At 40.8% G+C, this 21,346-nt stretch overlaps 4 protein-coding genes across 30 annotated transcripts in view; 1 reads left to right on the plus strand and 3 right to left on the minus strand.

Annotated features, from left to right (window-relative positions):
• Window positions 1-7,055, plus strand: part of kcnt1b (potassium sodium-activated channel subfamily T member 1b) — a 75,995-nt gene extending 68,940 nt beyond the window's left edge. For all 24 annotated transcript variants that reach the window (XM_040050425.1, XM_040050420.1, XM_040050427.1 and 21 more), the window contains one exon: window positions 3,144-7,055. In XM_040050425.1, the coding sequence (XP_039906359.1) occupies window positions 3,144-3,264 (121 nt within the window). In that variant the 3' untranslated portion in view covers window positions 3,265-7,055. The remainder of the gene's footprint in view (window positions 1-3,143) is intronic.
• A 383-nt stretch (window positions 7,056-7,438) lies between these two features.
• LOC120745504 lies at window positions 7,439-10,867 on the minus strand. The gene is made up of 4 exons (XM_040050443.1): window positions 10,735-10,867; window positions 9,491-9,589; window positions 9,342-9,398; window positions 7,439-9,251 (listed from the first exon to the last, which is right to left on the minus strand). Exon 4 carries the CDS (start codon window positions 9,076-9,078, stop codon window positions 8,008-8,010), a length of 1,071 nt encoding a protein of 356 aa, XP_039906377.1. The 5' UTR covers window positions 9,079-9,251; window positions 9,342-9,398; window positions 9,491-9,589; window positions 10,735-10,867; the 3' UTR covers window positions 7,439-8,007.
• Window positions 10,868-11,860: 993 nt separating this feature from the next.
• LOC120745507 (leucine-rich repeat-containing protein 70-like) lies at window positions 11,861-13,790 on the minus strand. The gene is made up of 3 exons (XM_040050447.1): window positions 12,850-13,790; window positions 12,618-12,761; window positions 11,861-12,504 (listed from the first exon to the last, which is right to left on the minus strand). The coding sequence occupies exons 1-3, from the start codon at window positions 13,421-13,423 to the stop codon at window positions 12,410-12,412; spliced, it is 813 nt and encodes a 270-aa protein (XP_039906381.1). The 5' UTR covers window positions 13,424-13,790; the 3' UTR covers window positions 11,861-12,409.
• A 3,661-nt stretch (window positions 13,791-17,451) lies between these two features.
• camsap1b (calmodulin regulated spectrin-associated protein 1b) overlaps window positions 17,452-21,346 on the minus strand; it is a 29,294-nt gene continuing 25,399 nt past the window's right edge. For all 4 annotated transcript variants that reach the window (XM_040050410.1, XM_040050411.1, XM_040050412.1 and 1 more), the window contains 4 exons: window positions 20,953-21,055; window positions 20,683-20,792; window positions 20,284-20,402; window positions 17,452-18,884 (listed from right to left, as the gene is read on the minus strand). In XM_040050410.1, the coding sequence (XP_039906344.1) occupies window positions 18,588-18,884; window positions 20,284-20,402; window positions 20,683-20,792; window positions 20,953-21,055 (629 nt within the window). In that variant the 3' untranslated portion in view covers window positions 17,452-18,587. The remainder of the gene's footprint in view (window positions 18,885-20,283; window positions 20,403-20,682; window positions 20,793-20,952; window positions 21,056-21,346) is intronic.

Genomic DNA, 21,346 nt, shown 5'->3' on the forward strand with positions numbered 1-21,346 from the left:
GGAGAGCTTAACTTCTGTCTCGCTAACTTGCCCTGCGCTCTTCCTTCTGACAATGCTGTCTGTGTTGAACGCTCAGTGGATCTGCGCTGACAGTGCAGCCTAGGCGGAGTAGTCGAACGCAGATTCACTGAGCGCTCAACACAGACAGCATCGTCAGAAGGAAAGTTGATAAAATAAATTACAAATTTTGTATTGTTCATACATATGCGTACCGAACCGAAAGCACTGTATCGAACGGTTCAATATCGATACGAGTATCGTTGCACCCCTATAAAATTTATAGTATCAGAATACAAATATATTGTAATGCACAGATATTGCAATTTTATTGCTAGTAGGTTATTATTTTGTAACCAGCACATTGTTTTACTATATTTACCCCGGGTTTCTTGAATGTTATTACCCATCCATCCATCCATCCATCCATCTTCTTCCTCTTAACTGGGGCCGGGTAGTGGGGGCAGCAGCCTAAGCACAGAAGCCCAGACCTTCCTCTCCCCAGCCACCACCTCCTCCAGCTTGTCCGGGGGAACACCAAGGCGTTCCCAGGCCAGCTGAGAGATATAATCTCTCCAGCGTGTCCTGGGTCTGCCCCGGGGCCTCCTCCCAGTGGGACATGCCCGGGACACCTCACCAAGGAGGCATCCTTATCAAATCCCCGAACCACCTCAGCTGGCTCCTTTCGATGTGGAGGAGCAGCAGCTCAATCTGACCCCTCCTGGATGGCCGAACTTCTTACCCTATCTCTAAGGGAGAGGCCAGCCATCCTTCGGAGGAAGCCCATTTCTTTCGCTTGTAACCGCAGTTTCGTTCTTTCGGTCACTACCCACAGCTTGTGACCATAGGTGATTGTAGGGACGTAGATCAACTGGTAAATTGAGGGCTTTGCTTTTACACTCAGCTCTCTCTTCACCACAACAGACCGGTGCAGCGTCTACATCACTGCAGCTGCAGCACCAAACCGTCTGTAGATCTCCCGCTCCTTTCTCCCGTCAGTCGTGAACAAGATCCCAAGATACTTAAACTCCTCCACTTGTTGTTACCCAATAACATAATTTCAATGTAATATCACTCAGCTATAACAACTATTGATACAAAATTATTATTTGGATACACTTACAACTTCAGTGGGGTAATTAAAAGGGAATGTTACTATGTTATTACTGAGCTGTAACAAATTGTTACTTTGTTATCTGATCTGGGGGAAAAGGACAAATTATAATAAGTTTATTCAACTTAGTATTTACAGTCATCCTGTATATCCAGACATGCAGCTTGCAAACAGCTACAAACAATGACTTCACACTGTTTCGTAAATATATCTTTTGCAGGAGAACTGCAGGAAAAGTCTGGTATTATGTGAAATATTCCATTTATAACACCTTTCATGTAAACTCCAGCTGTGTCGCAAAGCGTCACCCTTTTTGATGTGTGAATCGATGCCTGCAGCACACGCGCACAGGTAACGGTTAACACCTCGAGCAGAGAACCAGCAGGGTGTGTGGATCTTAACAGGCGGCGATATAACTGGCATGTTAACTGGCTAACACTAAAAAGTATAGCTATTCTGAAACAGTCAACAACGTAACACGAATATTAATTAATACGAGGCATCAGTAAAGTTCCTTAATAATACTGGTGTCACCTTGTTAAGCGTGACTGCTTCAGAATTATTTCTAGCCTCATAAGAAAGGCAAGTAAAAAATGGCTGAAATGAAGTCTAGTTGTTATTTAACTTGCAAAGGCTTAACTTCAAACTGCACACTGAACTTCCACTTTTGAAGCCTCGCCGCCACAGACTCCAGGGTCGAGCTTATGTAATTATAATGAGCAGCCAGAAGGGACAGCTGGCAAATCATTCTGCTTTTGAGTAATGCACCAATCAGACACAACATTATAACCACTGACAGGCGAAGGGAATTGCATATCGCTACAGTGCCACCTGTTAGGGTTGAGATATATTTGGCAGCAAGTGAACTGTCAGCTGTTGATGGCAATGTGGATCTGAGGGACTGACATGATCCAGCTTGAGGTGGCTATATGACTGTGTCACAGCCTGTGAACATGGTGGGTCTTACTGGGCTACATTATTAAAAAGTTCAGTGCAGGCCGTGACAGAAAGAGGGCAGGCTGTTGCCACACTACAGAGCTGGTCATGTCGACCCCTGTCCACAGGGGAGGCATTGGAAGAAGGCGGCCTGGCCCCATGAGTAATGTTATCAGAAAAAGCAAAAGGATTTACTGTGTAAAAAGGCAGCCTGAATGAAGGAAGTCCTTGCATTCATGTGGGTGTTACTTCAACCTCTGCTTAAACATAGTTGCAGACCATTTGTATCTGCTGATCGTAGCGGGCTCTTTGAAACGGCTACAAATATTATATGAAGGACCCTGGTTTAAAGAAGCTGTGTGCACACAATACCTAATGTTAATGTTGGAGCTGATTGGTGTAGTTAATAATTTAACTGTTAGAACCAAACTAGGATTTTAAAGTTTCAATTAATTTGCACTCATCCATACTACAGGTTAATACACAACACCCTGTAACTGTCCACTGATTGAGATCATGACAGTGCTTTAATAATAGAACTGTTCCAGTATTTAAGATCTCATCTGTTATTTATTTGAGATCTCTCTATATTTTTTGTTTCATAGACCTTTATTATATTGTTTTCAACTTGATAGTAACTAAGTAAATCACCTGGTAATAATAATTAAATTGTTGCTACTGTAGACAGTAGTATAAAAAATACAACATGTGTTTGATCACGCCAGATGTCCTTCCTGACAGAAACACCAGCTGATTCCTGTCATCTCCCGGGATAAAACCAGGGCTCATTCTCTTGTTAGGTAAATGTGTAAACCATTACACTGTGGAGCCACTCTGGAGACTCAGTAAGAAAGGAAGGTGAACAGTGCAAACCTCTTGAGTAATATTTAGCAAGTACATGGTTGGAAAGTTACTCTCACAGTAAGTTTTAGACTAATTAACAGCTTAATTTAGTGATAATGCTCAACTTTCCTAGAGGTGAAACCCCCGGCTGCCATATTTAAATGCCAGATGTTTACATGTAAGTACTCGTTTGGGAGTCAAAGTCTGTAACTGCTCCATGCTGGCAGATAATGTCAGTTTTTTGTCTTCGCAGGTATATAATCCGCTCAGACCCACTGGCGCACGTGCCGGAGGACTCGCAGGTGGGACCGGCTCGTTGTAGCAGGAACCAGCAAGACTTTGCCACAGAGACCAGAGATGAGACTCACCTCTGAAACCCACCCACGCCCCTAGAGTCCTCTACACACCCTGACCCTTAACCTCTAAAAGCCGGCCTGGGCCCACTGAGCTAGTTTGTCTCACACAGATAAAGGCTTCTATCGGGCCGAGATCAGCTGTCCATAGTGAATGTGCATTAAGTGCGTCTCAGCTCGAGACCAGAAACGATCAACATCTTAAAAATTCACCCCTGAGAGATCTCCTGTTTCCCTACCGAGCTGCTATAGAAAGATGCATGAAGAGTGCCTCGTCATCACCTGCCATTCAAACACACGCAAACACACATCACCCACGAAAACAATCTGAAACTGAGAACCCTCCTCCGAAAAAAAAAGGACGGCGAGAGTAGAGCTTAAACAGAATATCTTCACCGTCACTTCGTTCACCAAGCAGTGTGGTTGACCTCACACCATGACCTCCTCTGTGCTTGTTTCTACCTGAATTTACAAAAGAACAGAAACCTGGGGCAACTACACCCTCCTTCACATCTAAACGATCATGTCATCTAAAGACGAGGGTAAATGCTTTGAATTTCTTCTTTTTTAGGCATTTAACCTAAAATTACACTACCTGTGCACTTCTCTTTACTTATTTATTTTAGCTTAACTCAAATTTTAAAACTTTGTTAGACAGGTTTTTTATTTACTTACAAGCACAACCTTTTTTTCTGTAAATATACACACTGCCGTGCTACTTTTATCAGCCAGGTTTGCGGTATATTTCTGGAAATGACTTTGTTGTGATCATTGCTAGAAAGTACATTTATTCCTAATTTATTTCGTTAAGTTTTCCAAGTCATGTCTGCTCTACTGTATGTGCCATTCTGTTTACACTATTGCTTTGTGAATATCGTTGAATTATTTATAACTTTTGTGCCATTCTGCATCTTTTTAGTATGGAGCCTGTCAGCAGCAGTACAGGTGGAAATAAAACGTTCATTATTCCTTGTTTTACTGCAGTGGGTGCACAAAATGTTAATTCATGTTCATAAAAAAAAAAACGCAGAAGTGCCAAAATCTGCAGTTTCGTAGTCATCTCCATCAGTGAGTCAGTCCCCATAGACTTGCATGCCTGTCGGGGTTTCCCAACTTCAGCTATGAAATGTACATATTTAAAGCCTTTAATAATCAGGGTGTGACAGTACTCAACAATTAGTTGCTGAACTGAACTACAATGTTTGTGCTGCTGGTGCCATTTAAAGCATTTCTGACGTAATATTATTTGACATAAAAAATATATGACCTGCTGTGCAGCTGATTGTACAGTCTTACAATTTTGTGCTTAAATTTTGGTGTACCTAATTTTTTTTTATTAGTAAGTAACTTATCAGTACTAATCAGAAGTTATTTTAGTCTCGACTTTCAGCCCTACGGTTTATGGACCCAGCTTGCTAACCAAGCTAGCTGCAGAACATCCTCCCAATAAGAGCTAAACATAGTGAGCTTGGCCCTGCACAATGCTTGTTATCACAGCAGCACTATCCTTCTTATCACATGCTCATTATTTAGGAAAAGTCTGTAGGCTAGTTTTTTAATATACGCACACAAATTACATCTCATGTCAGATCACATTTTGTGCATTCAGTTTAGTAAAACATGGCATCCCCGCCGCCGCCTGCCAACGACAAGCTCTGTACATCTGTGACATCAGTGTTTATTATTACAGGAGCTGACCCAAACATCTGCAGCAGCAAAAGGAAAACTGTTCATCAAAAAAAGGAATAATTTTCTAAATTTAGCATTTAGAAACTAATGTTAACAACACAAGCCTTTTTGCTGCTGTACTTATTACAACTCAGTATTTATCTGAAGTATTATAAGCTGCATTTTTAATTTTATATTTAAGTGCTATTTATCGTTGAATAGGATAGAATGAGAAAATTCTTCTTTTTTTCTGGACTACTAGTTTTAACAACGTTAATTTTTAACTGTCAAGTGTCTCCGTCACTCAGTACATATCATGGTCACTTTGTAAGGCACACCTGTTCAACTGCTTGTTAATGAAGATAACTGATCAGCCAATCACATGGTGAGAATAGAGTGCATTTAGGAATAGATGCCTGTTTGAGACAACCTACAATTCAAACCGTGCATCAGAATGGGGAAGAAAGGTGATTTAAGTGACGCGGGAACAGGGTAACCTACATCATTTGAAAATTCATGGTGAAAATCTTTGGATTATTGCGTACATAAAGATGCAAAATGTGACTACTTAGCTGTAGAATTTAGAGAGAGTATTTAGATTACCCAATTATCTAGCAAAATAAGATGCTCTATTAACAAAAAAAATCACCACTTGCACTAAAATCAAATCATAAAATGTTTAAATGACTTTCAATTATCAGTGCCACAATGGATCTGTTGTGGTAAAAATTGGAGAATTGATATCTCTAACTGCTATTTCACTCGGTCACTTGAGAATAAAGATCCTCATCTTTTGCTAAATGCTATCAGATGCATCATCGTTAACTGTAATTAATATCAACAGCAGTCAGGCTCCAGTGTTTTCAACTTGAATTGATTTGATTGTTGTCGGGGTTTTTTTTGTTTGTTTGTTTTTTGTTTTTATGATCATATCTGGTGATGAGTTGCAGTGCGACCGGTAGCAGAATAGTTTTGCACAGATATCGACAGGCACAGTCAAGTCTGTTTCTATCCTGTAAATTTACTGTATTTCCAAATTTATTTTGGAACGAGCTGAAAAGCAAAATGCGCTCCTTTCTGAACCGTACGGGCACATTGTGTATGAAACAATATTTAATCTTGATTTATCTTCTTTCAGCTGTACATTTGGTTTGCTCAGTGTATATAAAACCTTAATGTACTCATTGTTTGCCAGTTTGTTATTTTGTGTGACGAAACGTGAAACTGTTGGACTTGAACTATTTTTGCACTATGCTCTACGGGAATGCGTAGAGCATAACAGCACCCCTTTAATATGAATCTGCAGAACACGGCGGACAGTATTCAACCGTTCCCAGGAAGCAGAAACAAGCGTGATGTGCAGTAAATTATCATGCATCTGTTGGTTTGGTTTACCCTGTGAATGTTTACAAAACTTGATTCGATACTTAATTTTTCATTTGTCAAAGAAATATCCAGTGACGATTTGAGAAATCAAAGTGTTTTCTCTCACTGAGATGTGCCATTTTTTCCCTTGTTTGTTCTGAAGAAAATATAGGATAGGCTTTTTCATGCTTATTACTGTAGGCATATTTGTTCCGCTGAAATGTACTGTTGATCTTTGTTCATTGGCCCCTCTGAAGTGTCAGTTTACAGGGCAGGGAGGTGAGGAGTGAAAGCGTGAGTGACTGCGATGGAGGATGCAATCAGTGTGCTGATATACTCGCGTAACATCTTCCTAGGTCCTCACTTGTGACAAATCCTAACACTCTAGAAAGGGTTCACTGCACATCTCCTACTGTCCACACTTACAATACCACACGGGGCATGTTAACATGAAAAAAAGAAGCATGTTTTGATATACAGGCTTGCCAAGAACAAGACATTTTGTACGTTGACAGGGACATTTAGTCCAATGTCTAGAGAAACCCATAATCGAGTCAACTGCTTGCAAGCTGGAGTCATTATTTGATACTGTGTATTTATATGAATGGAACATGCATGTTGTCTCTGTGTTAACAAAAGCCTACTATATGTATTCTGTTTACCTCCACTTTGTTTTTGAGTCATTGTCCAATTTTTGTACTATTTCTTATGAGAAGTGTTCTTCTCCACATTCATAATATGAACAAATAAATGCTGCATGCAGCCAGAGCGGATGAACCCAACACAAACACTGATGTTTTATTTCATTTATGTGAGGAATGCGGGGATAATGACACATATTTTGTGCCGTATATAGATATGACCCCACCTATATAGGCGGCTGGTATGTTATGTGTGTGAGCTAAAAGACTCTTCTGATGTGTGCCGAGAGTTACCAAACAAAACTTATTTTGTTAACATCTTTTTTTCGTCAAAACAAAATATGTTGCTAGCTCAAATTAAATATTTTTTCGTTTGCTCTTTTATTTACATTTCCATATTTGTACACATTCAGCAATAAAGTAAGCGATGAAAATTAGCTTCACCCTAAAACGTCTTTATTATTATTATGTATCACATTATAAGTGACACTATCATTTTTTTTTTGGACAAAAATTATGTATTAAATTAAAGTTGAAACAAGATATTGAAACCATAAACTCAGAAATTTAATAAATCAAGTGAGCAGGGCACACATTGCATAAAAGGAGAGCAAAGTAAAATACAGGGAGGAGAATATTTAAATCAGACATGCAAAATGATTTACTAACGATTGCAACATGCAATTTAGTGCTAATTGCGCTGATATTTAACGCTGAAAAAAAGCATGTCTTATCTTTTGAGCTTGATATTGAAATTCACCTCAAAAAGCTTTAATTTTCAACTCTAATCACAATTATGAGCACTCTTGGGTCTAGTTTAGAAAATCTGGCCTTTAAGTAGACTTCTATGCAATCTGATTTCAAGAGCTGCCCTCTGCTAGCCATTAGAAAGATTGCTGGGTTTTGGAAAATGGGCTAAATTCAGCCAGTCGTCATATTTAACACAAATGCATTAAGAGGCAGAGGCTGGACTGCCCTGTGCCAATACAGCAAACTTTCAAGTTACACTTACTGTAAGAATCAAGTGAGAATTTCATTTTATTTGAAGAGTGATTGGATAGCCATGATGATCTCCTCTGCCAGCTCTCTTCTAACGCCGTTGCTTGTTGGCATGTGTCTGCTTCCACCTCTGTCTGGTCCAACGGCCATTGTTCTGAACGACTTCATGCAGCAGGTTCATGAAGGCGTAGTCGTTCCCAGACAGCAGCGTTTCGTCATCAGGTGACGCACCACCAGAGGGAGCCTTTGAGCTGGACGCCCTGTTTTCTGCCCTCTGCCTGCTGTGCACAGCTCGTTTCGATTCCTTCCTCTGATTGTCCTCCTTGCTGCTCTTGATGTTGTTGTGTGCTGAGCTTTTTCCAGATGTCTGATGTCGATCCTGATGGAGGTTTTCCTGATTCGCATTTTGGTTTTGTGCAGTCGTTTGTGTCACAGTGGTAGTATCACCCACTGCCATCCCTTCTTTCTTCAGGTGTTCCTCTTCAATTGGTTTTAAGGACTGCGAGTGTCTCAGGTCCATGAGAGCCCCCATTTGATTTTTCATAGTTTCATCTTTCTCTTTGTCCCCATCAAAACTGAAGGGATGGCCTCTATTATTTACAGTCTTCTTTATTTCATCTGAAAACTTCTTTGTTACATTTTGTCTCCAAACAGTCAAGTCATCACCATCCTCCTCATCTTCTGCTTTTCTTTTGCATCTTTCCTGCCACTGAGCTGCAGCGGGGGGCCAGGTAGAGATCCTCTTGATAATTTTGCTGCCTTTTGATCTTAGACCAGGACCTTCAACAGACTCTTCAACAGGAAGTGATTTGTTCTGGTCTGTGCCGATGCTCAGATAAGGTACCATGTCAGTGCTAACAGGAACACATTCAGGGTTTTCATCTAGATTTGTACCAGGATTGGCTGTTTTTTCATTCTCCTTGATCGCGTCTGTGGTGTTTGCAGGATTTTCTGTCTGAAATCCTCCTGCAGCTCCTGTGGCTTCAGTTTCACTCACTAGCTTCTGCTTTCCCTCAGCTGGGTTTTCAGTGACTTTTGCTTGAGCCTCTGTCTCAGTATGCAAAGTCACAGGATCCTTCCCAGATGCACAAAAAGGAGACATGAGGATTACAGCATTTGCTGACTTTGCTCTGATTCCAGTAAAGGATGTTATCCGAGCCATCTCTGCATCCTTATTCTCAGAGGATCTTAGAGAGTCATGACTTGATCTGCTTTCTTCTTCCAGCTGCTTTTTGTCTTCTCTCGGATGCCCAGGTGTCACACTTTTTTTGTTGTGTTTCCTTCGGTGTCGCACAGCCAGGAAACACACCACAAACAGCAGCACACAGAGGACCACTGTAGAGAGGGCCAGGTAAACAGAAAGACTATTTTAGCTACGTATGTATTTTCAATTCAATCAAACCGAAATATACAGTAGAAACATACCAATCACAGCAATGAGCGCACGGACAATGTTGGTATCTGACGGTGGTTGTGATGGAACTGGCCAAAGAAAAGAAAAAAAACAGCACAGATTTCATGCATTAGTATTTCAGAATTCTGATGACAAACATTTTGAGAAGAATCCAATGTACCTGTCACTTCAACAGGTTCAGAAGCTGTTGTGGATGAGTTTGTGAGTTCGGCGTGGGGTGAGGCTTCTGTCCTTACCAGAGGTGACGTCTCATAAGATCCTGAGGAGAATAAGAAACAAACTAGAGAGTCCACAATGTTGTAAAATGCAGAATGTTTTCACTTCTTAAAAGCAGTAATTGTGCAAAATGTTTTAACAGTTAGATACAGTTCAGGACCGCTGGGCTATGGTCAGATTAATCGTGTTACTCTGGCGCCATCTGCAGGTCAATAACTGACAGAGTTTCAGGATGACTCATACTAAGGGTGTGTGCCGATTTTCCCCAATGCGGTTACGGTAGATTCTGTCAAACTGATATAAAATTATTTTGTCATAGCAAAATAATAGACAACAACAAAAAACAAAACAAAAAAATCTTAGGAATATTCGTAATCAGTGATTCAGAGCTATTCTGTGACACAGATTTGATGCTGTCAAAGTTAGAGACCCTCTCTTTGCCTTCCAAACTGCCTTAATTCTTCATCACAAAGATGCAGTAAGGTGCTGGAAACGTTACTCAGAGATTTTGGTTTATATTGAGATGATGACAAGACCAGATGACTGTGGAGGCTGTTTGAGTCGACATGTTCAAGAAACCAGTCTGAGATGATTTGAGCTTTGTGACATGACTGTCATGCTGCTAGGAGGAGACATCAGAAGATGGTAGATTAAGGGGTTCTACTCTATTTAAACAATGCTCAGTTGGTACTAAGCAGCCAGAGTGTGCCAAGAAAATATCCCCAACACCACTGTACCAGCAGCAGTGGCATGACTCATTGATACAAGGAAGGATGGATCCATGGTTTCATGTTTAGACCCTATCAATCAAATGCTGCAGCAGAAATCAAGATTTATCAGATCAAGCAAAATTTATGTTGGCCAATTTTGGAGAGCAGAATTGTAGCATCAGCTCCCTGTTCTTATTTGACACGAGAAGCACCTGATGTGCTTTTCTGCTTCAAGATTTGATGCATTGTGCATTCAGAGATACTCTGACACAAAGAAATAGTCCATGTCTGCATGCATAAATGCATTGAGTTGCTGCCATGTGATTGGCTGATTAGATATTTGTGTTAATAAGCAGTTGAGCAGGTGTACCTAATAATGTGGTCAGTCAGTGGTATGAGGTGTGTGTGTGTGGGTGTGTGTGTGGGGGGGGGGGGGATAGAAACAATAGAAACAAAAGACAGGAAAAGCCAGATGTACCAGTGAGAGAGGAGCTTGTGGGTTTGGTTTTGAAAGAAGTTTCTGTCTTTGATGTTGGTCGCGAAGGAGTTTCCACTTTTACTGCAGGAAAAACAGAGACACTGATTGCTAATGTTTTAAAGAGATAAGAGTATTCTTGTCATAATGGTGAATTTCAAACAAAAAAAAAGAAGCACATGTACCAGTGGATGCAGGGCTAGGTGTATGTACATAGATAGGCTTAGGGTGGATAGAGGTCTGTAATGATGAAACTGTCACTAGAGAGAACAGCCGAGACATAAATACGCACAAATTTAAAATGTAGAGAATTTCACATTTCTAATAAAAACTGGGAAACGAAAAAAAGAATGTACCAGTTTGAGAAGAGTTTATTGTGGATGCATCAGTGGATGAGGCTATGAAAGAAGTGCCTGAGTTTGAGGTTGGGCGTGATGGAGTGGTCGTCACCACTTTTACTGCAGGTAAAAATAGAAATACTAAGTGCCAGTTAATAGTATGCACACACTGAAATGTAAAGAGTTTCACGAAATTTAATTAGCCACATGTACTGGTGTAAGAGCTTGTTGTGGGTATATCAGTGGGTTTGTGTGAGTTTGATGTTGGTCGTGATGAAGGAGTTTCCACTTTTACTGTAGGAAAAAAAGAGAAAAGCATCGTTTGTTTGTTTTTAAAAAGGGGTGAAAATATTTCTGTCAGAATTTAGAATTTTTATGAAAAAAGCAGCACATGTACCAGTGGATGCAAGGCCAGATGCGTGTGCGTAAGTGGGCTTAGGGTGGACAGATGTTTCTAATGATGAATCTGTAACTACAGAGAACAAACGTATGCACAAATTTAAAATGTAAAGAATTTCAAACATCTAACGGAAACTAGGAAAAGAAAAAAAAACTTCATGTACCAGTGTGAGAAGAGCTAATTGTGGATGTATCAGTGGATGTGGGTTTAAAAGAAACATCTGAGTTTGACGTTGGACGTGGTGGAGGGGTCGTCACCACTTTTACTGCAGGTAAAAATACAAATACTAAGTAAAGATATGTAAATACTCTTGTCAAGTGTTACAAATAAAAAACAACAACTGTGGTACAATTTAAAATGAAAAGCATTTAAAAAAAAAGGATTAGCCACATGTACCAGTGTGGGAAGAGCTTATTGCAGGTACATCAGTGGATGAGGCTGCGAAAGAAGTGTCTGATGTTGGGCGTGATGGAGTGGTTGTCACCACTTTTACTGCAGGCAAAAATAGAAATAATAAGTGCCAGTTACTAGTACGCACAAAATGTAAAGAATTTCACAAAATTGATCAGCCACTGTACTGGTGTGGGACGAGCTCATTGTGGCTACATCAGTGGGTTTGTGTGTAACAGAAGTGTCTGAGTTAGATGTTGGTCGTGATGAAGGAGTTTCCACTTTTACTGTAGGAAAAACAGAGAGAAGCATTGCTATTTTTTTTTTTAAAAGGGGTGGAAATATTTCTGTAAGAATTTTGAATTTTTATGAAAAAAAGCAGCACATGTACCAGTGGATGCAGGGCCAGGTGTGTGTGCATAAGTGGGCTTAGGGTGGACAGATGTTTCTAATGACGGAACTGTCAGTGGAGAGAACACAAGCACGCACAAATTTAAAATGCAAAGAATCTTCAGCATCTAACGGAAACTGGGAAAAGAAAAAAGAAGCTTCACGTACCAGTGTGAGAAGAGCTTATAGTGGGTTTGGGTTTGACGGAGGTTTCTGTCTCTGATGTTGGCGATGGAGAGGTCGTCACCACTTTTACTGCAGGTAAAAATGTAGATACTACGTGGCAGTTATTTAATTAAACAAATCATGCTTTTAGACTTGTAGACTTTAATAAAAACAAATAATTAGGCAAGAAGAAACAGCTGTACCAGTGGATAAAGGGCCCACTGACGGTGTTCTTGATGGTGACGTCACGCATACCGTTACGTTCCACACCAGCTGACCCCTCAGGGATGGAGGACTCTCACAGGTCACGTCCATCTCGTTTTCCAGCTGAGATCTGCTCTGTAGAGCTGAGGGGAGAAGCAACTTTACATTTCTTTCTTTTCTTTTTTTTAAATAAAACCACATTAATAATGTAGTTTCTCACTTTTCTCAAACCTTTCATAAAGGCGACAAAGTCTTCAGCTTCACACGAACAGTCCCAAGGGTTCCCGCCTAATCTGATCTTGGTGGAGGTCAGAGATCTGAAGGCTTGTGGTGAGACCCAAGTCAACTTGTTCTTGGACAAGTCTAACTCAGCCAAGGCGGCCTGGGAACTGAAACTATTCTGCTCAATATTCCTGAGCATGTTTTTATTCAGCCTGAGGCTTGTGAGGTTAGCAAACTGTCCGAGCGTGGACTCACTCAAGACTTCAATGTGATTTCCCGTAAGGATGATCTCACTCAGGGCGGCGGGCTCTTTAAACCAGTTTGAATTAATCTGCGACAGATTGTTTAGCTCCAAGCTGAGATACTTAAGATTGGTAAATGAGCTGAAGGCTTTTTCAGCGATTCTCGTGACACCTGCGTTGTTGATCGTGAGCCTGGTGATAGAAGCGAGGTTCTCACTCTGCAGCACTGTGGAGTTGATCTCTCCGACATCCTTCAGGACCATCAACAGAGATGAGGAACCAGGTTCAAAGTCTAAGTGGGCAGAAGTGTTTTTAGAGGAGTCAAACACAAAGCTGCACATACTTACATTTGCATCCTTTTGCTAAATCAATCTGAACCAACAAATGAGCTCAAAGGAGAAAACATGCAGTGAAACTATAAAATCAAAGCATCCTGCAGATATGCAAACATCTGAAGAGACAATTTTGTTGCCTTTGCTTCCCCCTAGTGGTTGACAAATGTGTGACCAGAGTAAAACTTGCAACATCTGTTACAAGTCAGCAGGTATCATTAACTGTGGTTTGATCACGTTGAGTATTAAATTGTTAGTAAATTGTAGTAAGATCAATAAGAGAAAATAAAACTTCTTGATCAATTTTTACAGCCTGACAGAACTGAAATCAGACTTGTCCCAATGACCCCAGAAGCCTCAACATCATAGACTCAATCTGGGACTATAAAGGCACAAAAGACAATGAAATCATCGGAATCCTCCGAAGAACTTAAAAAATATATAATTGTAAAAACTTTGGTCAATGGAAATAAAAAAAATTCTGAAAAGTAGAGTTTAGGGGTCATTTTCTTTTTTATATGAAATTCTATTTTTTACTTGCAAAACTACAGGAAATGGTTTTAGCTTTGAATCATTTGATCGGACTGTGTTTTTTTTAACCAGCGTGAGCAGGTTTTGGTTCATGTGTTTATTCCTACAAGAATGTCTAAATCTATATCTGTGCAGGTCAGCCGAAAGGTTTCTTCTTAAAACCACATTCAGAGAGTCTCAGGTATTTAACCCTTAGTGAGGGCCGTCCCTTTGGCTCATGTGACAGGTCACATGATTAACAGTGGATCAACAACCCTGGGGACCTCCAAGAGACCTGCTCCTACTAAGGGTTAAATATCATGCACTCTCTGCTTGTTGTTTGACAGCTGAAGAAGTCTATTAAACATCTTGTCAGAAAAGGCGACTTTAAGGCCAGTTGCGTTTTTTTCAGTATACACATTTGTGTATTAAATTGAATTAAATTAAATGAAGAAGAAATCCATTTTTCTTCTTGGTATGAAGTTAATTGACTTTATTTCCGATATATAAAATGTTGCTGTCTAAGCCTATTTTAAAGGTCACCATTAAAGGTGTAGTAAACAAAATTCCTTACATGTTGGGACGTTGAAGCAGATCGTGATGGTTCCCTCTTTGATACAAGGACGGCTCAGGTGGACAACAGCCAGCAACAAAACACCACCAGCTACAACTGTGTGGATGCAGACCGATCACATTAGTTAAAGCTGAACATTTGATGACTTTCTGTGTGAGCATTAAAACCAGCAGCACTTACCCTTCATGGTGACCTGCTGGATGCAGTTCTTCAGCTCGGACTGTGAGAGTTTGCAGATTGTGATGGTCTCGTGATCACCTGAACTAACAGGTGTGAAAAGAAACAGAGTTGCCATGACAGAGAAGAGTCTGCCATGGTTATGGTTGTGCATTTGAAGGCGCTGTTCCAGTTGGCTGATGAAGCACGAGACAGCTTTTAACAGTGGGGGGGCCTGAAGATGTTTTCACCACTTAAAGGGCTTTTCAGTTGAATACAGCACCAATTCAAAAATGTTTAACTCAAGCACTTTATATTGCAAAGCAAAGATCCCACAATATAAGAGAGAGAAAGCACTAAAGACACCACAACTGGTTGGGGGGGGGATAAGAGGAGGAAAAGTGAGAGCATAGAAAGATGATGATCAACAACACAGATTATGCGAGAACATAGACCAGTGTAACGTTGGCATATAAACATATGGGGGAATATAGGTAGGCTCTCAAGCATGTGATAGTCAATTTTCATTGTGGGCTACATTCGGGTCCATTTTCTTAAATGGGCTGAACCAGTGTAATGTAGTTTAACTGCAAATTTAACCCCTGAGATATCACAATTTCAAGAGGACATGCCTGTTTTCTCTACATCATAAAGAAATGCTGCTGTAGGTAATGAAAGAGACCTGTCAGAAACTAATGTGTAAAATTAAAAAAGGTTGAACTTGAATGTTTTTTTTGGTTCATGAAGATCTCTCTCTCATATCCATCCAAGAGTCTTCTTCAGTCTCAGGTATTTAACACATAGTGATGTTGTCCCTTTGAGGTGATCCTGATGCTCAGTGAGCCTTTATCAATAATGCGAGTCCTATCACGGAGCTCTACAGTTGTTATAAAACTGGCCTCTTGGGTGACAGGTGAGACATGTTTTTAAGCCAAACAGTTTCCTTTCAAGCGCTCAAATACACGTGGGTTCATCCTAGGAGACATCCTTAGTGCATCATGAGAGGACTCCCAGCAAACCGTATCGAACATTTAAAAACATTTTAAGTAGAATTTTAGAAGTAGAGGTTTTGGGTTGTTTGTTTTCTTTAAACTTAGTGAACTCTGAGTTAAGTACTTGATGGGGATAATATGCTTCCTCGAAGTGTGATGCTGGCTGATCACTCAGGACTTTGTACATGTGTAGAAGGATTTTAAATTGATTTCTATATTTAAGGGGCAGCTAGTGAAGAGAAATGCAAATCTCCCTCTCTCTAGTCCATTTGAATGCTCTTGCTGTGGAGTTTTGAATGGACCTAAGGCTTTTGCTACAACTTCATAACAATGTTGAATAATATTGAATATACATGCCCAAAGGTTCATCCATCCATCCATCACCTCCTTCACACCAAAGCGGTGCTCATGCAGAGGCAGTTCTGCTTTGGTGCTTTTTGAGAAGGAGCAAAACCTCTGATCCCTACTGAGCAGAAGTTGGAGTAATTTCTATTAAAAGTGTGGGCTTTATTTGCCAGCCATTAATGAGTTCCTTCTGCTTGCCCCTCTCATGATGTCACCAAAAAAAAACCTCTCCTGCTGTTTAAACCTGAATCATGTTGAATGAACTAAAGAGATGCATCAAGATAAACACCGATTATTTTTTAAAGTGAGGTAAAGTCCCGTTTAAATTAGAAACCTGTCATTCTGGGAACACTTTTTCTGTCTTGTTAGCTTTCATTCATTAATAGGAAAAAGTGTGTTTCAGTGAAAAGATGCAGACTTGCTCCTCGAGAAAAAAAAAGTGTGACAATTGCAAACAAAAAGTTGTGATGTTTTGTTAATCAACATGGTGTCAAACAGCAGCAACAGAAAGCAGTGAATCTAAATGGATAAATGAAGCCATGAGAAAATCGAAATGAAAAATGTGACTTTTATTTACTTGAAAATTTATTCTGTTTCAGTGCTTCCATTTTAAAATAAATAGATGGCATGGGATCAAAGATAAAAATCAACAAGGATGAAAAGTACATGTGTAACAAAAAAAAAAAAAAAATACGGTGACCAATGCCAGTACAATCTTTTAGGTAACATGAAAATACACTACCGTACAATTAACGATCGACCACCTCTGCCACCCAACCTCCCCAAAAACACCGTGCAGCAAGAGAGAAATCAAGTATTCCACAGTTTTTTTTGGAGACAGCAGTAGTATCATGTCAGTGACGGCCCTTCGGCTTTAATTGTCAGTGTTAAATCTTAGCGTTTGGTTTAGTTTCCACAATTATATTCATTATTTTCCCGGAGCGCACAAACAGCAGTCTTATTAATTCTTAGTTTTTATGCCCATTCAAAAGGTAAAATCCCCCCAACAAGCAGAAAGTAAAGTGCTCGTGCAACGCTTGGGGTTGTTCTGGAGGCCAACATATGGTTTCTAAAAAACACACAAAAAAAGCACTTTGAGTTTTGAAAAAGACAGAGAGAAGAAGAGAGACAACGTGGCAGTGTTTTGTCAACACCTTGGAGGAATGTTCTTTAATGTTGGTACATAACTGAACCACAGCCCCCCCCCCCCTCCCTCCCACCAACCACCCCTCCCACACACAGAGACCCTCCCCTCCGTAGTGAATATATCAAATACTGTCATTCGAACAGGTTACAGGGCAGCGCGGAGGTACTCTTCACAACAAGAGTGCGCGAGCCGCTGCTGCGATTTAAGATGGGACAGGCTGACAGAAACACTTGGGGAGGGAAGAAAAGGCTTTGAGGGGAGTTACATTGCATGAAATAAGCCGTCGACAAGTGTTCATGAGTGCACCTTTGTACAGGACAGTTTAAGTAGTGTCCAGTGGAGAGAGAAAACACAACTAAGCTCTAAACATCAGAGAATTCCTGTTATGATGAAAAGACATAACATCAGCTTAAACTCTATTCCACATTGCTTAATTGATAAATTAAAAAACAAACAAAAAAAAAAAAAGCGCTAAAAAAAACAAAAAAAACCCAAAAAAAACATCAAAAAGCATCATTTTGTACCAAAGCCTATCATTCATCCTAAAAATCAAAAAGGATGTTTTGACAAATAAAATTCTTTAAAATGACCATCGTTGTTTTTTGCCTTTTTTCTTTGCAATACACATATCCAGTGCTACACGATCAGCATCTAGTTTAAAAAGCGGCTGAATAAATAGACGATAGTACCACGATGCGTGAAAGGCCAACGGATGTCTGAGGGATACCCAAGGAGCTCCCCCGTGACTAAAGAAGAAGACAGTTCAGAGCAGCAGGTTTTCTGGAGATCCCTGGTGAGGCAAAATTGGTAATGCCAGCCTGATTCGACAGATTCGACAGTCCACACGGGGAGAAACTGTAGTTGTGACAGCAGTGTAGTCCTAAAGGGTTGTACAAAGTTCCCTTGTTTCCGATTTTCTGAAAAGAGCGACATAAACCCCCCCAGCCCACCCCGATGTCCCCACCCCCTTTTGTGTCCAAATTTGTCCAAAAGAAGAGGCATTTCTGGAGAGAAGGAAGGATTTTTAGTGCTGCAGCTGAGCTCTCAACCATGACAGTGCTGAACTAATAAATACTTCATGTAAAAATGAACATCCACCACATATGAGGGGGGGAAAATGCCACATGCTTGAGCCATGGTTGTTGTTGAAAAAAACAGTAGAGAAAAAGTAATCAGGCGGACTCAAAATGAACCTGAACAGATCCCACCGACATCACAGGAAGAAGAAGCAAACTGAGCTGGCATTCCCTCTCACATCGCAAGCACCAGACACACACACACACACACCTTTGTTTCTGCCTCGGTCCACCTACAGATGACCGCATGTCCATAGTGGCCTCTCTGCCGTGTAGGTTTCCATCCCGAGCTTTGGGGCGTCATTGCAGTCAGAAAACAAGCAGTGTGAGGATAGGATGAAGTGGATGAAGGTGTGTTTCCAAATCCTGCCTGCTATTTTCCACTTTTCTTTGGCACAGCGCTTCTCTTGGCCTGCCACAGGTGGTTGTGGATGGTCAGGGCGTCCACGCTGACTGACACAGTCTTGGCAGGGATGACGGTAAACTGCTTTCGATCCGAGCTGTACTTGTACAGCTTATCAATCATCTTCTTGCTGATGCTCTTGGGTCCGGTGCCCGTCAGCTTTTGTATCTCTTCGGTGTCGGGGAAGTACGAGTAGAGTGCCCGAAACTGGCAACCACCGTCACGAAACAGGATCATGAGGTGGTTGGACTCACACTTCTCCAGCTCCTAGTGGGGTAGGGGAAGGGAGGGGGGTTACAAGGAGATATAACTCCTGGGTAATTTTAAGACAACATTCTTTAAAGACACAACTTTCACCAACTTTTGCATGACGTGCTGTCACTGATTATGAAAAAAGAAATTGATCATGCTTCCAAGATAGAAGTGACAGTGTTACTTTTGTGATCCCAAAAAAGAAAACAAAAATAGTTTAAGAAAAACGAGTGTATAAATTACATCAAAATATTCATATTCTGAATGCAGGAACCTTTGGATCACTTAATTCCAGAAGATCCCAGAAGTTCATTTAACAAACATCTCAGGTAGTGAACGTGCGTCTAGTACCACAAAAAGTAGATTGCTAAGGACTGAATTGGTCCTTGTAGCCATGTTAAGAATAAGAATAATTTTATTGATCCCAGAGGGAAATTCATACGTCTGACATGGCTCATTTGCTATTTGTACGAGACCAAATAGCCTGATGTCTTCCAGTACTGATGCATTTTTGTTCCATAAAGTGGGCGAGCAGAGTTGTTCAACATGGCTACTAACGTCTTTATTGTGCATCTTTCCATCACTTCCCCCAGCGTGTCCAGTCAGGCTCCAATTACAGAGCCAGCTTTTCTCATTAGTTTGTCCAGTCTTCTTGCATCCTTGTTTCTGATGCTGCCTCCCCAGCCTCGGAATGATAGGAGATTTGCAGCAATTTACTGCAGATGTTAGGAAATCTTAGTATTCTTAACAAAAAGAGGCAACTTTTCCCCTTTTTGTACAGTTCATCTGTATTCAGGGACCAGTCCAGTTTATTACTAGGTGTAAACCTAAGTATTTATATTTTGTTACAACCCCTTTGTCCACCCCACAAACTTTTACAGGCTGGAGAGGGAGCCCTAACCTTCCTAAATCTACTATCTTTTCCTTCGGCAATCGTGGCTCAAGAGTTAGCAGTTCGTCTTGTAATCGGAAGGTTGCCGGTTTGAGCACTGGCTCCGACAGTCTCGGTTGTTGTGTCCTTGGGCAAGACACTTGCGGTCAGAGAGCCCAGTGGCACCAGTGTCCGGCAGCCTCGCCTCTGTCAGTGCGCCCCAGGGCGGCTGTGGCTACAATGTAGCTTGCCATCACCAGTGTGTGAATGGGTGGATGACTGAATGTGTAAAGCGCTTTGGGGTCCTTAGGGACCAAGTAAAGCCCTATACAAATACAGGCCATTTACCATTTCTTCTTAGAGGTGTTTAATATGAGGTAGTTTTTCTGACTCCAGTCACTGAAGGCTTTTACAAGATCCCTACAGTCAGATTCCTGTCCATTCCTCACACACCAAAAAACAAACAGACAAACAAAACCAAACAAAATCCCACCAGCATCTTTAGAAATACTATACTACATGCTGATACCACTCCACACTAACCTCTAGGATCTGGTTCTTCTGGGGCTCGTTGACTTTGCCAGCCAGGCAGCAGTGAGAGATTGCATTATGGATGATTGGCTTGTTTGACTTGGCACTGGGCTCCTTGAAGAGTTTGGGGCCTACAGAAGAAAAGCCATGAAAATGTAACAGAGGACTAAGTCTGATGACTGCAAATTTAACTACAGCTACGACACCTACAGTAGGTGTCAGTTGCTTCTGACCAATAAAAATCTCCTTAGCATGTTCAGAAAAAAATATAGTGACCAAAACAGCGATATTCACATATCATTTTAAATGTTACGAGACTGATATATTGATCTGTTTATCACTAATCAATGAATAACTATAAAAGATTTGTAGTCATAGTAAAGACTGATCACAGATCACAGAAAAACTTGCCAGTATATTCAGCCATGGAAGTGATGGAAGAGGCGGTGGAGCCGTTGTCCCAGTCTCTCTCTGCAGCTCGACTGTTCCGACTGCCTGGAAATGACTCCACAGAGTCACAGCTGGACACAATGGCACATGAATGGGTGGATCAATAATCATGACAGAGGGCTTCTTGGGTAACAAAACAATTTGAATATAGACAGCAAATCCTAAACTTGCATAATATAACAAATTCTTACAAACAGTAAACACATGAAAGAAAGAGTCTGGGAAATTTACCGCTGGGAGCCTGCACCTCCAGAGTTTACGCTGTCGGCCTCGTTGGTAGTGGCAGATGCGAGAGACAGATTGGAGCCTGACTGGGCGTTACTCAGTTTGTCAGCTATGTAAAACAAAGGAGACCATTTGAAAAATGTAGGAAAAGTTTGGTTGTTTTTGTTTTCCATTTAAATGTAATTACAATATTTTATCAATACTGAATAATGAGTCCATTACCAGATTCTAAGAAGGTCTTTGTTTCAGTAAAAACCAACACTTTTATAGATGATATAGGGAGAAGAGCTCTTTAGCTTGTTTTTTTCCTAGATCTCAGTAGTTTGGGACAAGAGCCATGGTCTAACCATCTCCATACTCCGTTAGAGGGGGCCATCAGGGTCAAGTGACCTAACGAAAT

Source organism: Simochromis diagramma, unplaced genomic scaffold (assembly GCF_900408965.1).
Source record: "Simochromis diagramma unplaced genomic scaffold, fSimDia1.1 OVJJ01000131.1, whole genome shotgun sequence".
In the NCBI taxonomy this organism is placed as follows: Eukaryota; Metazoa; Chordata; class Actinopteri; order Cichliformes; family Cichlidae; genus Simochromis; species Simochromis diagramma.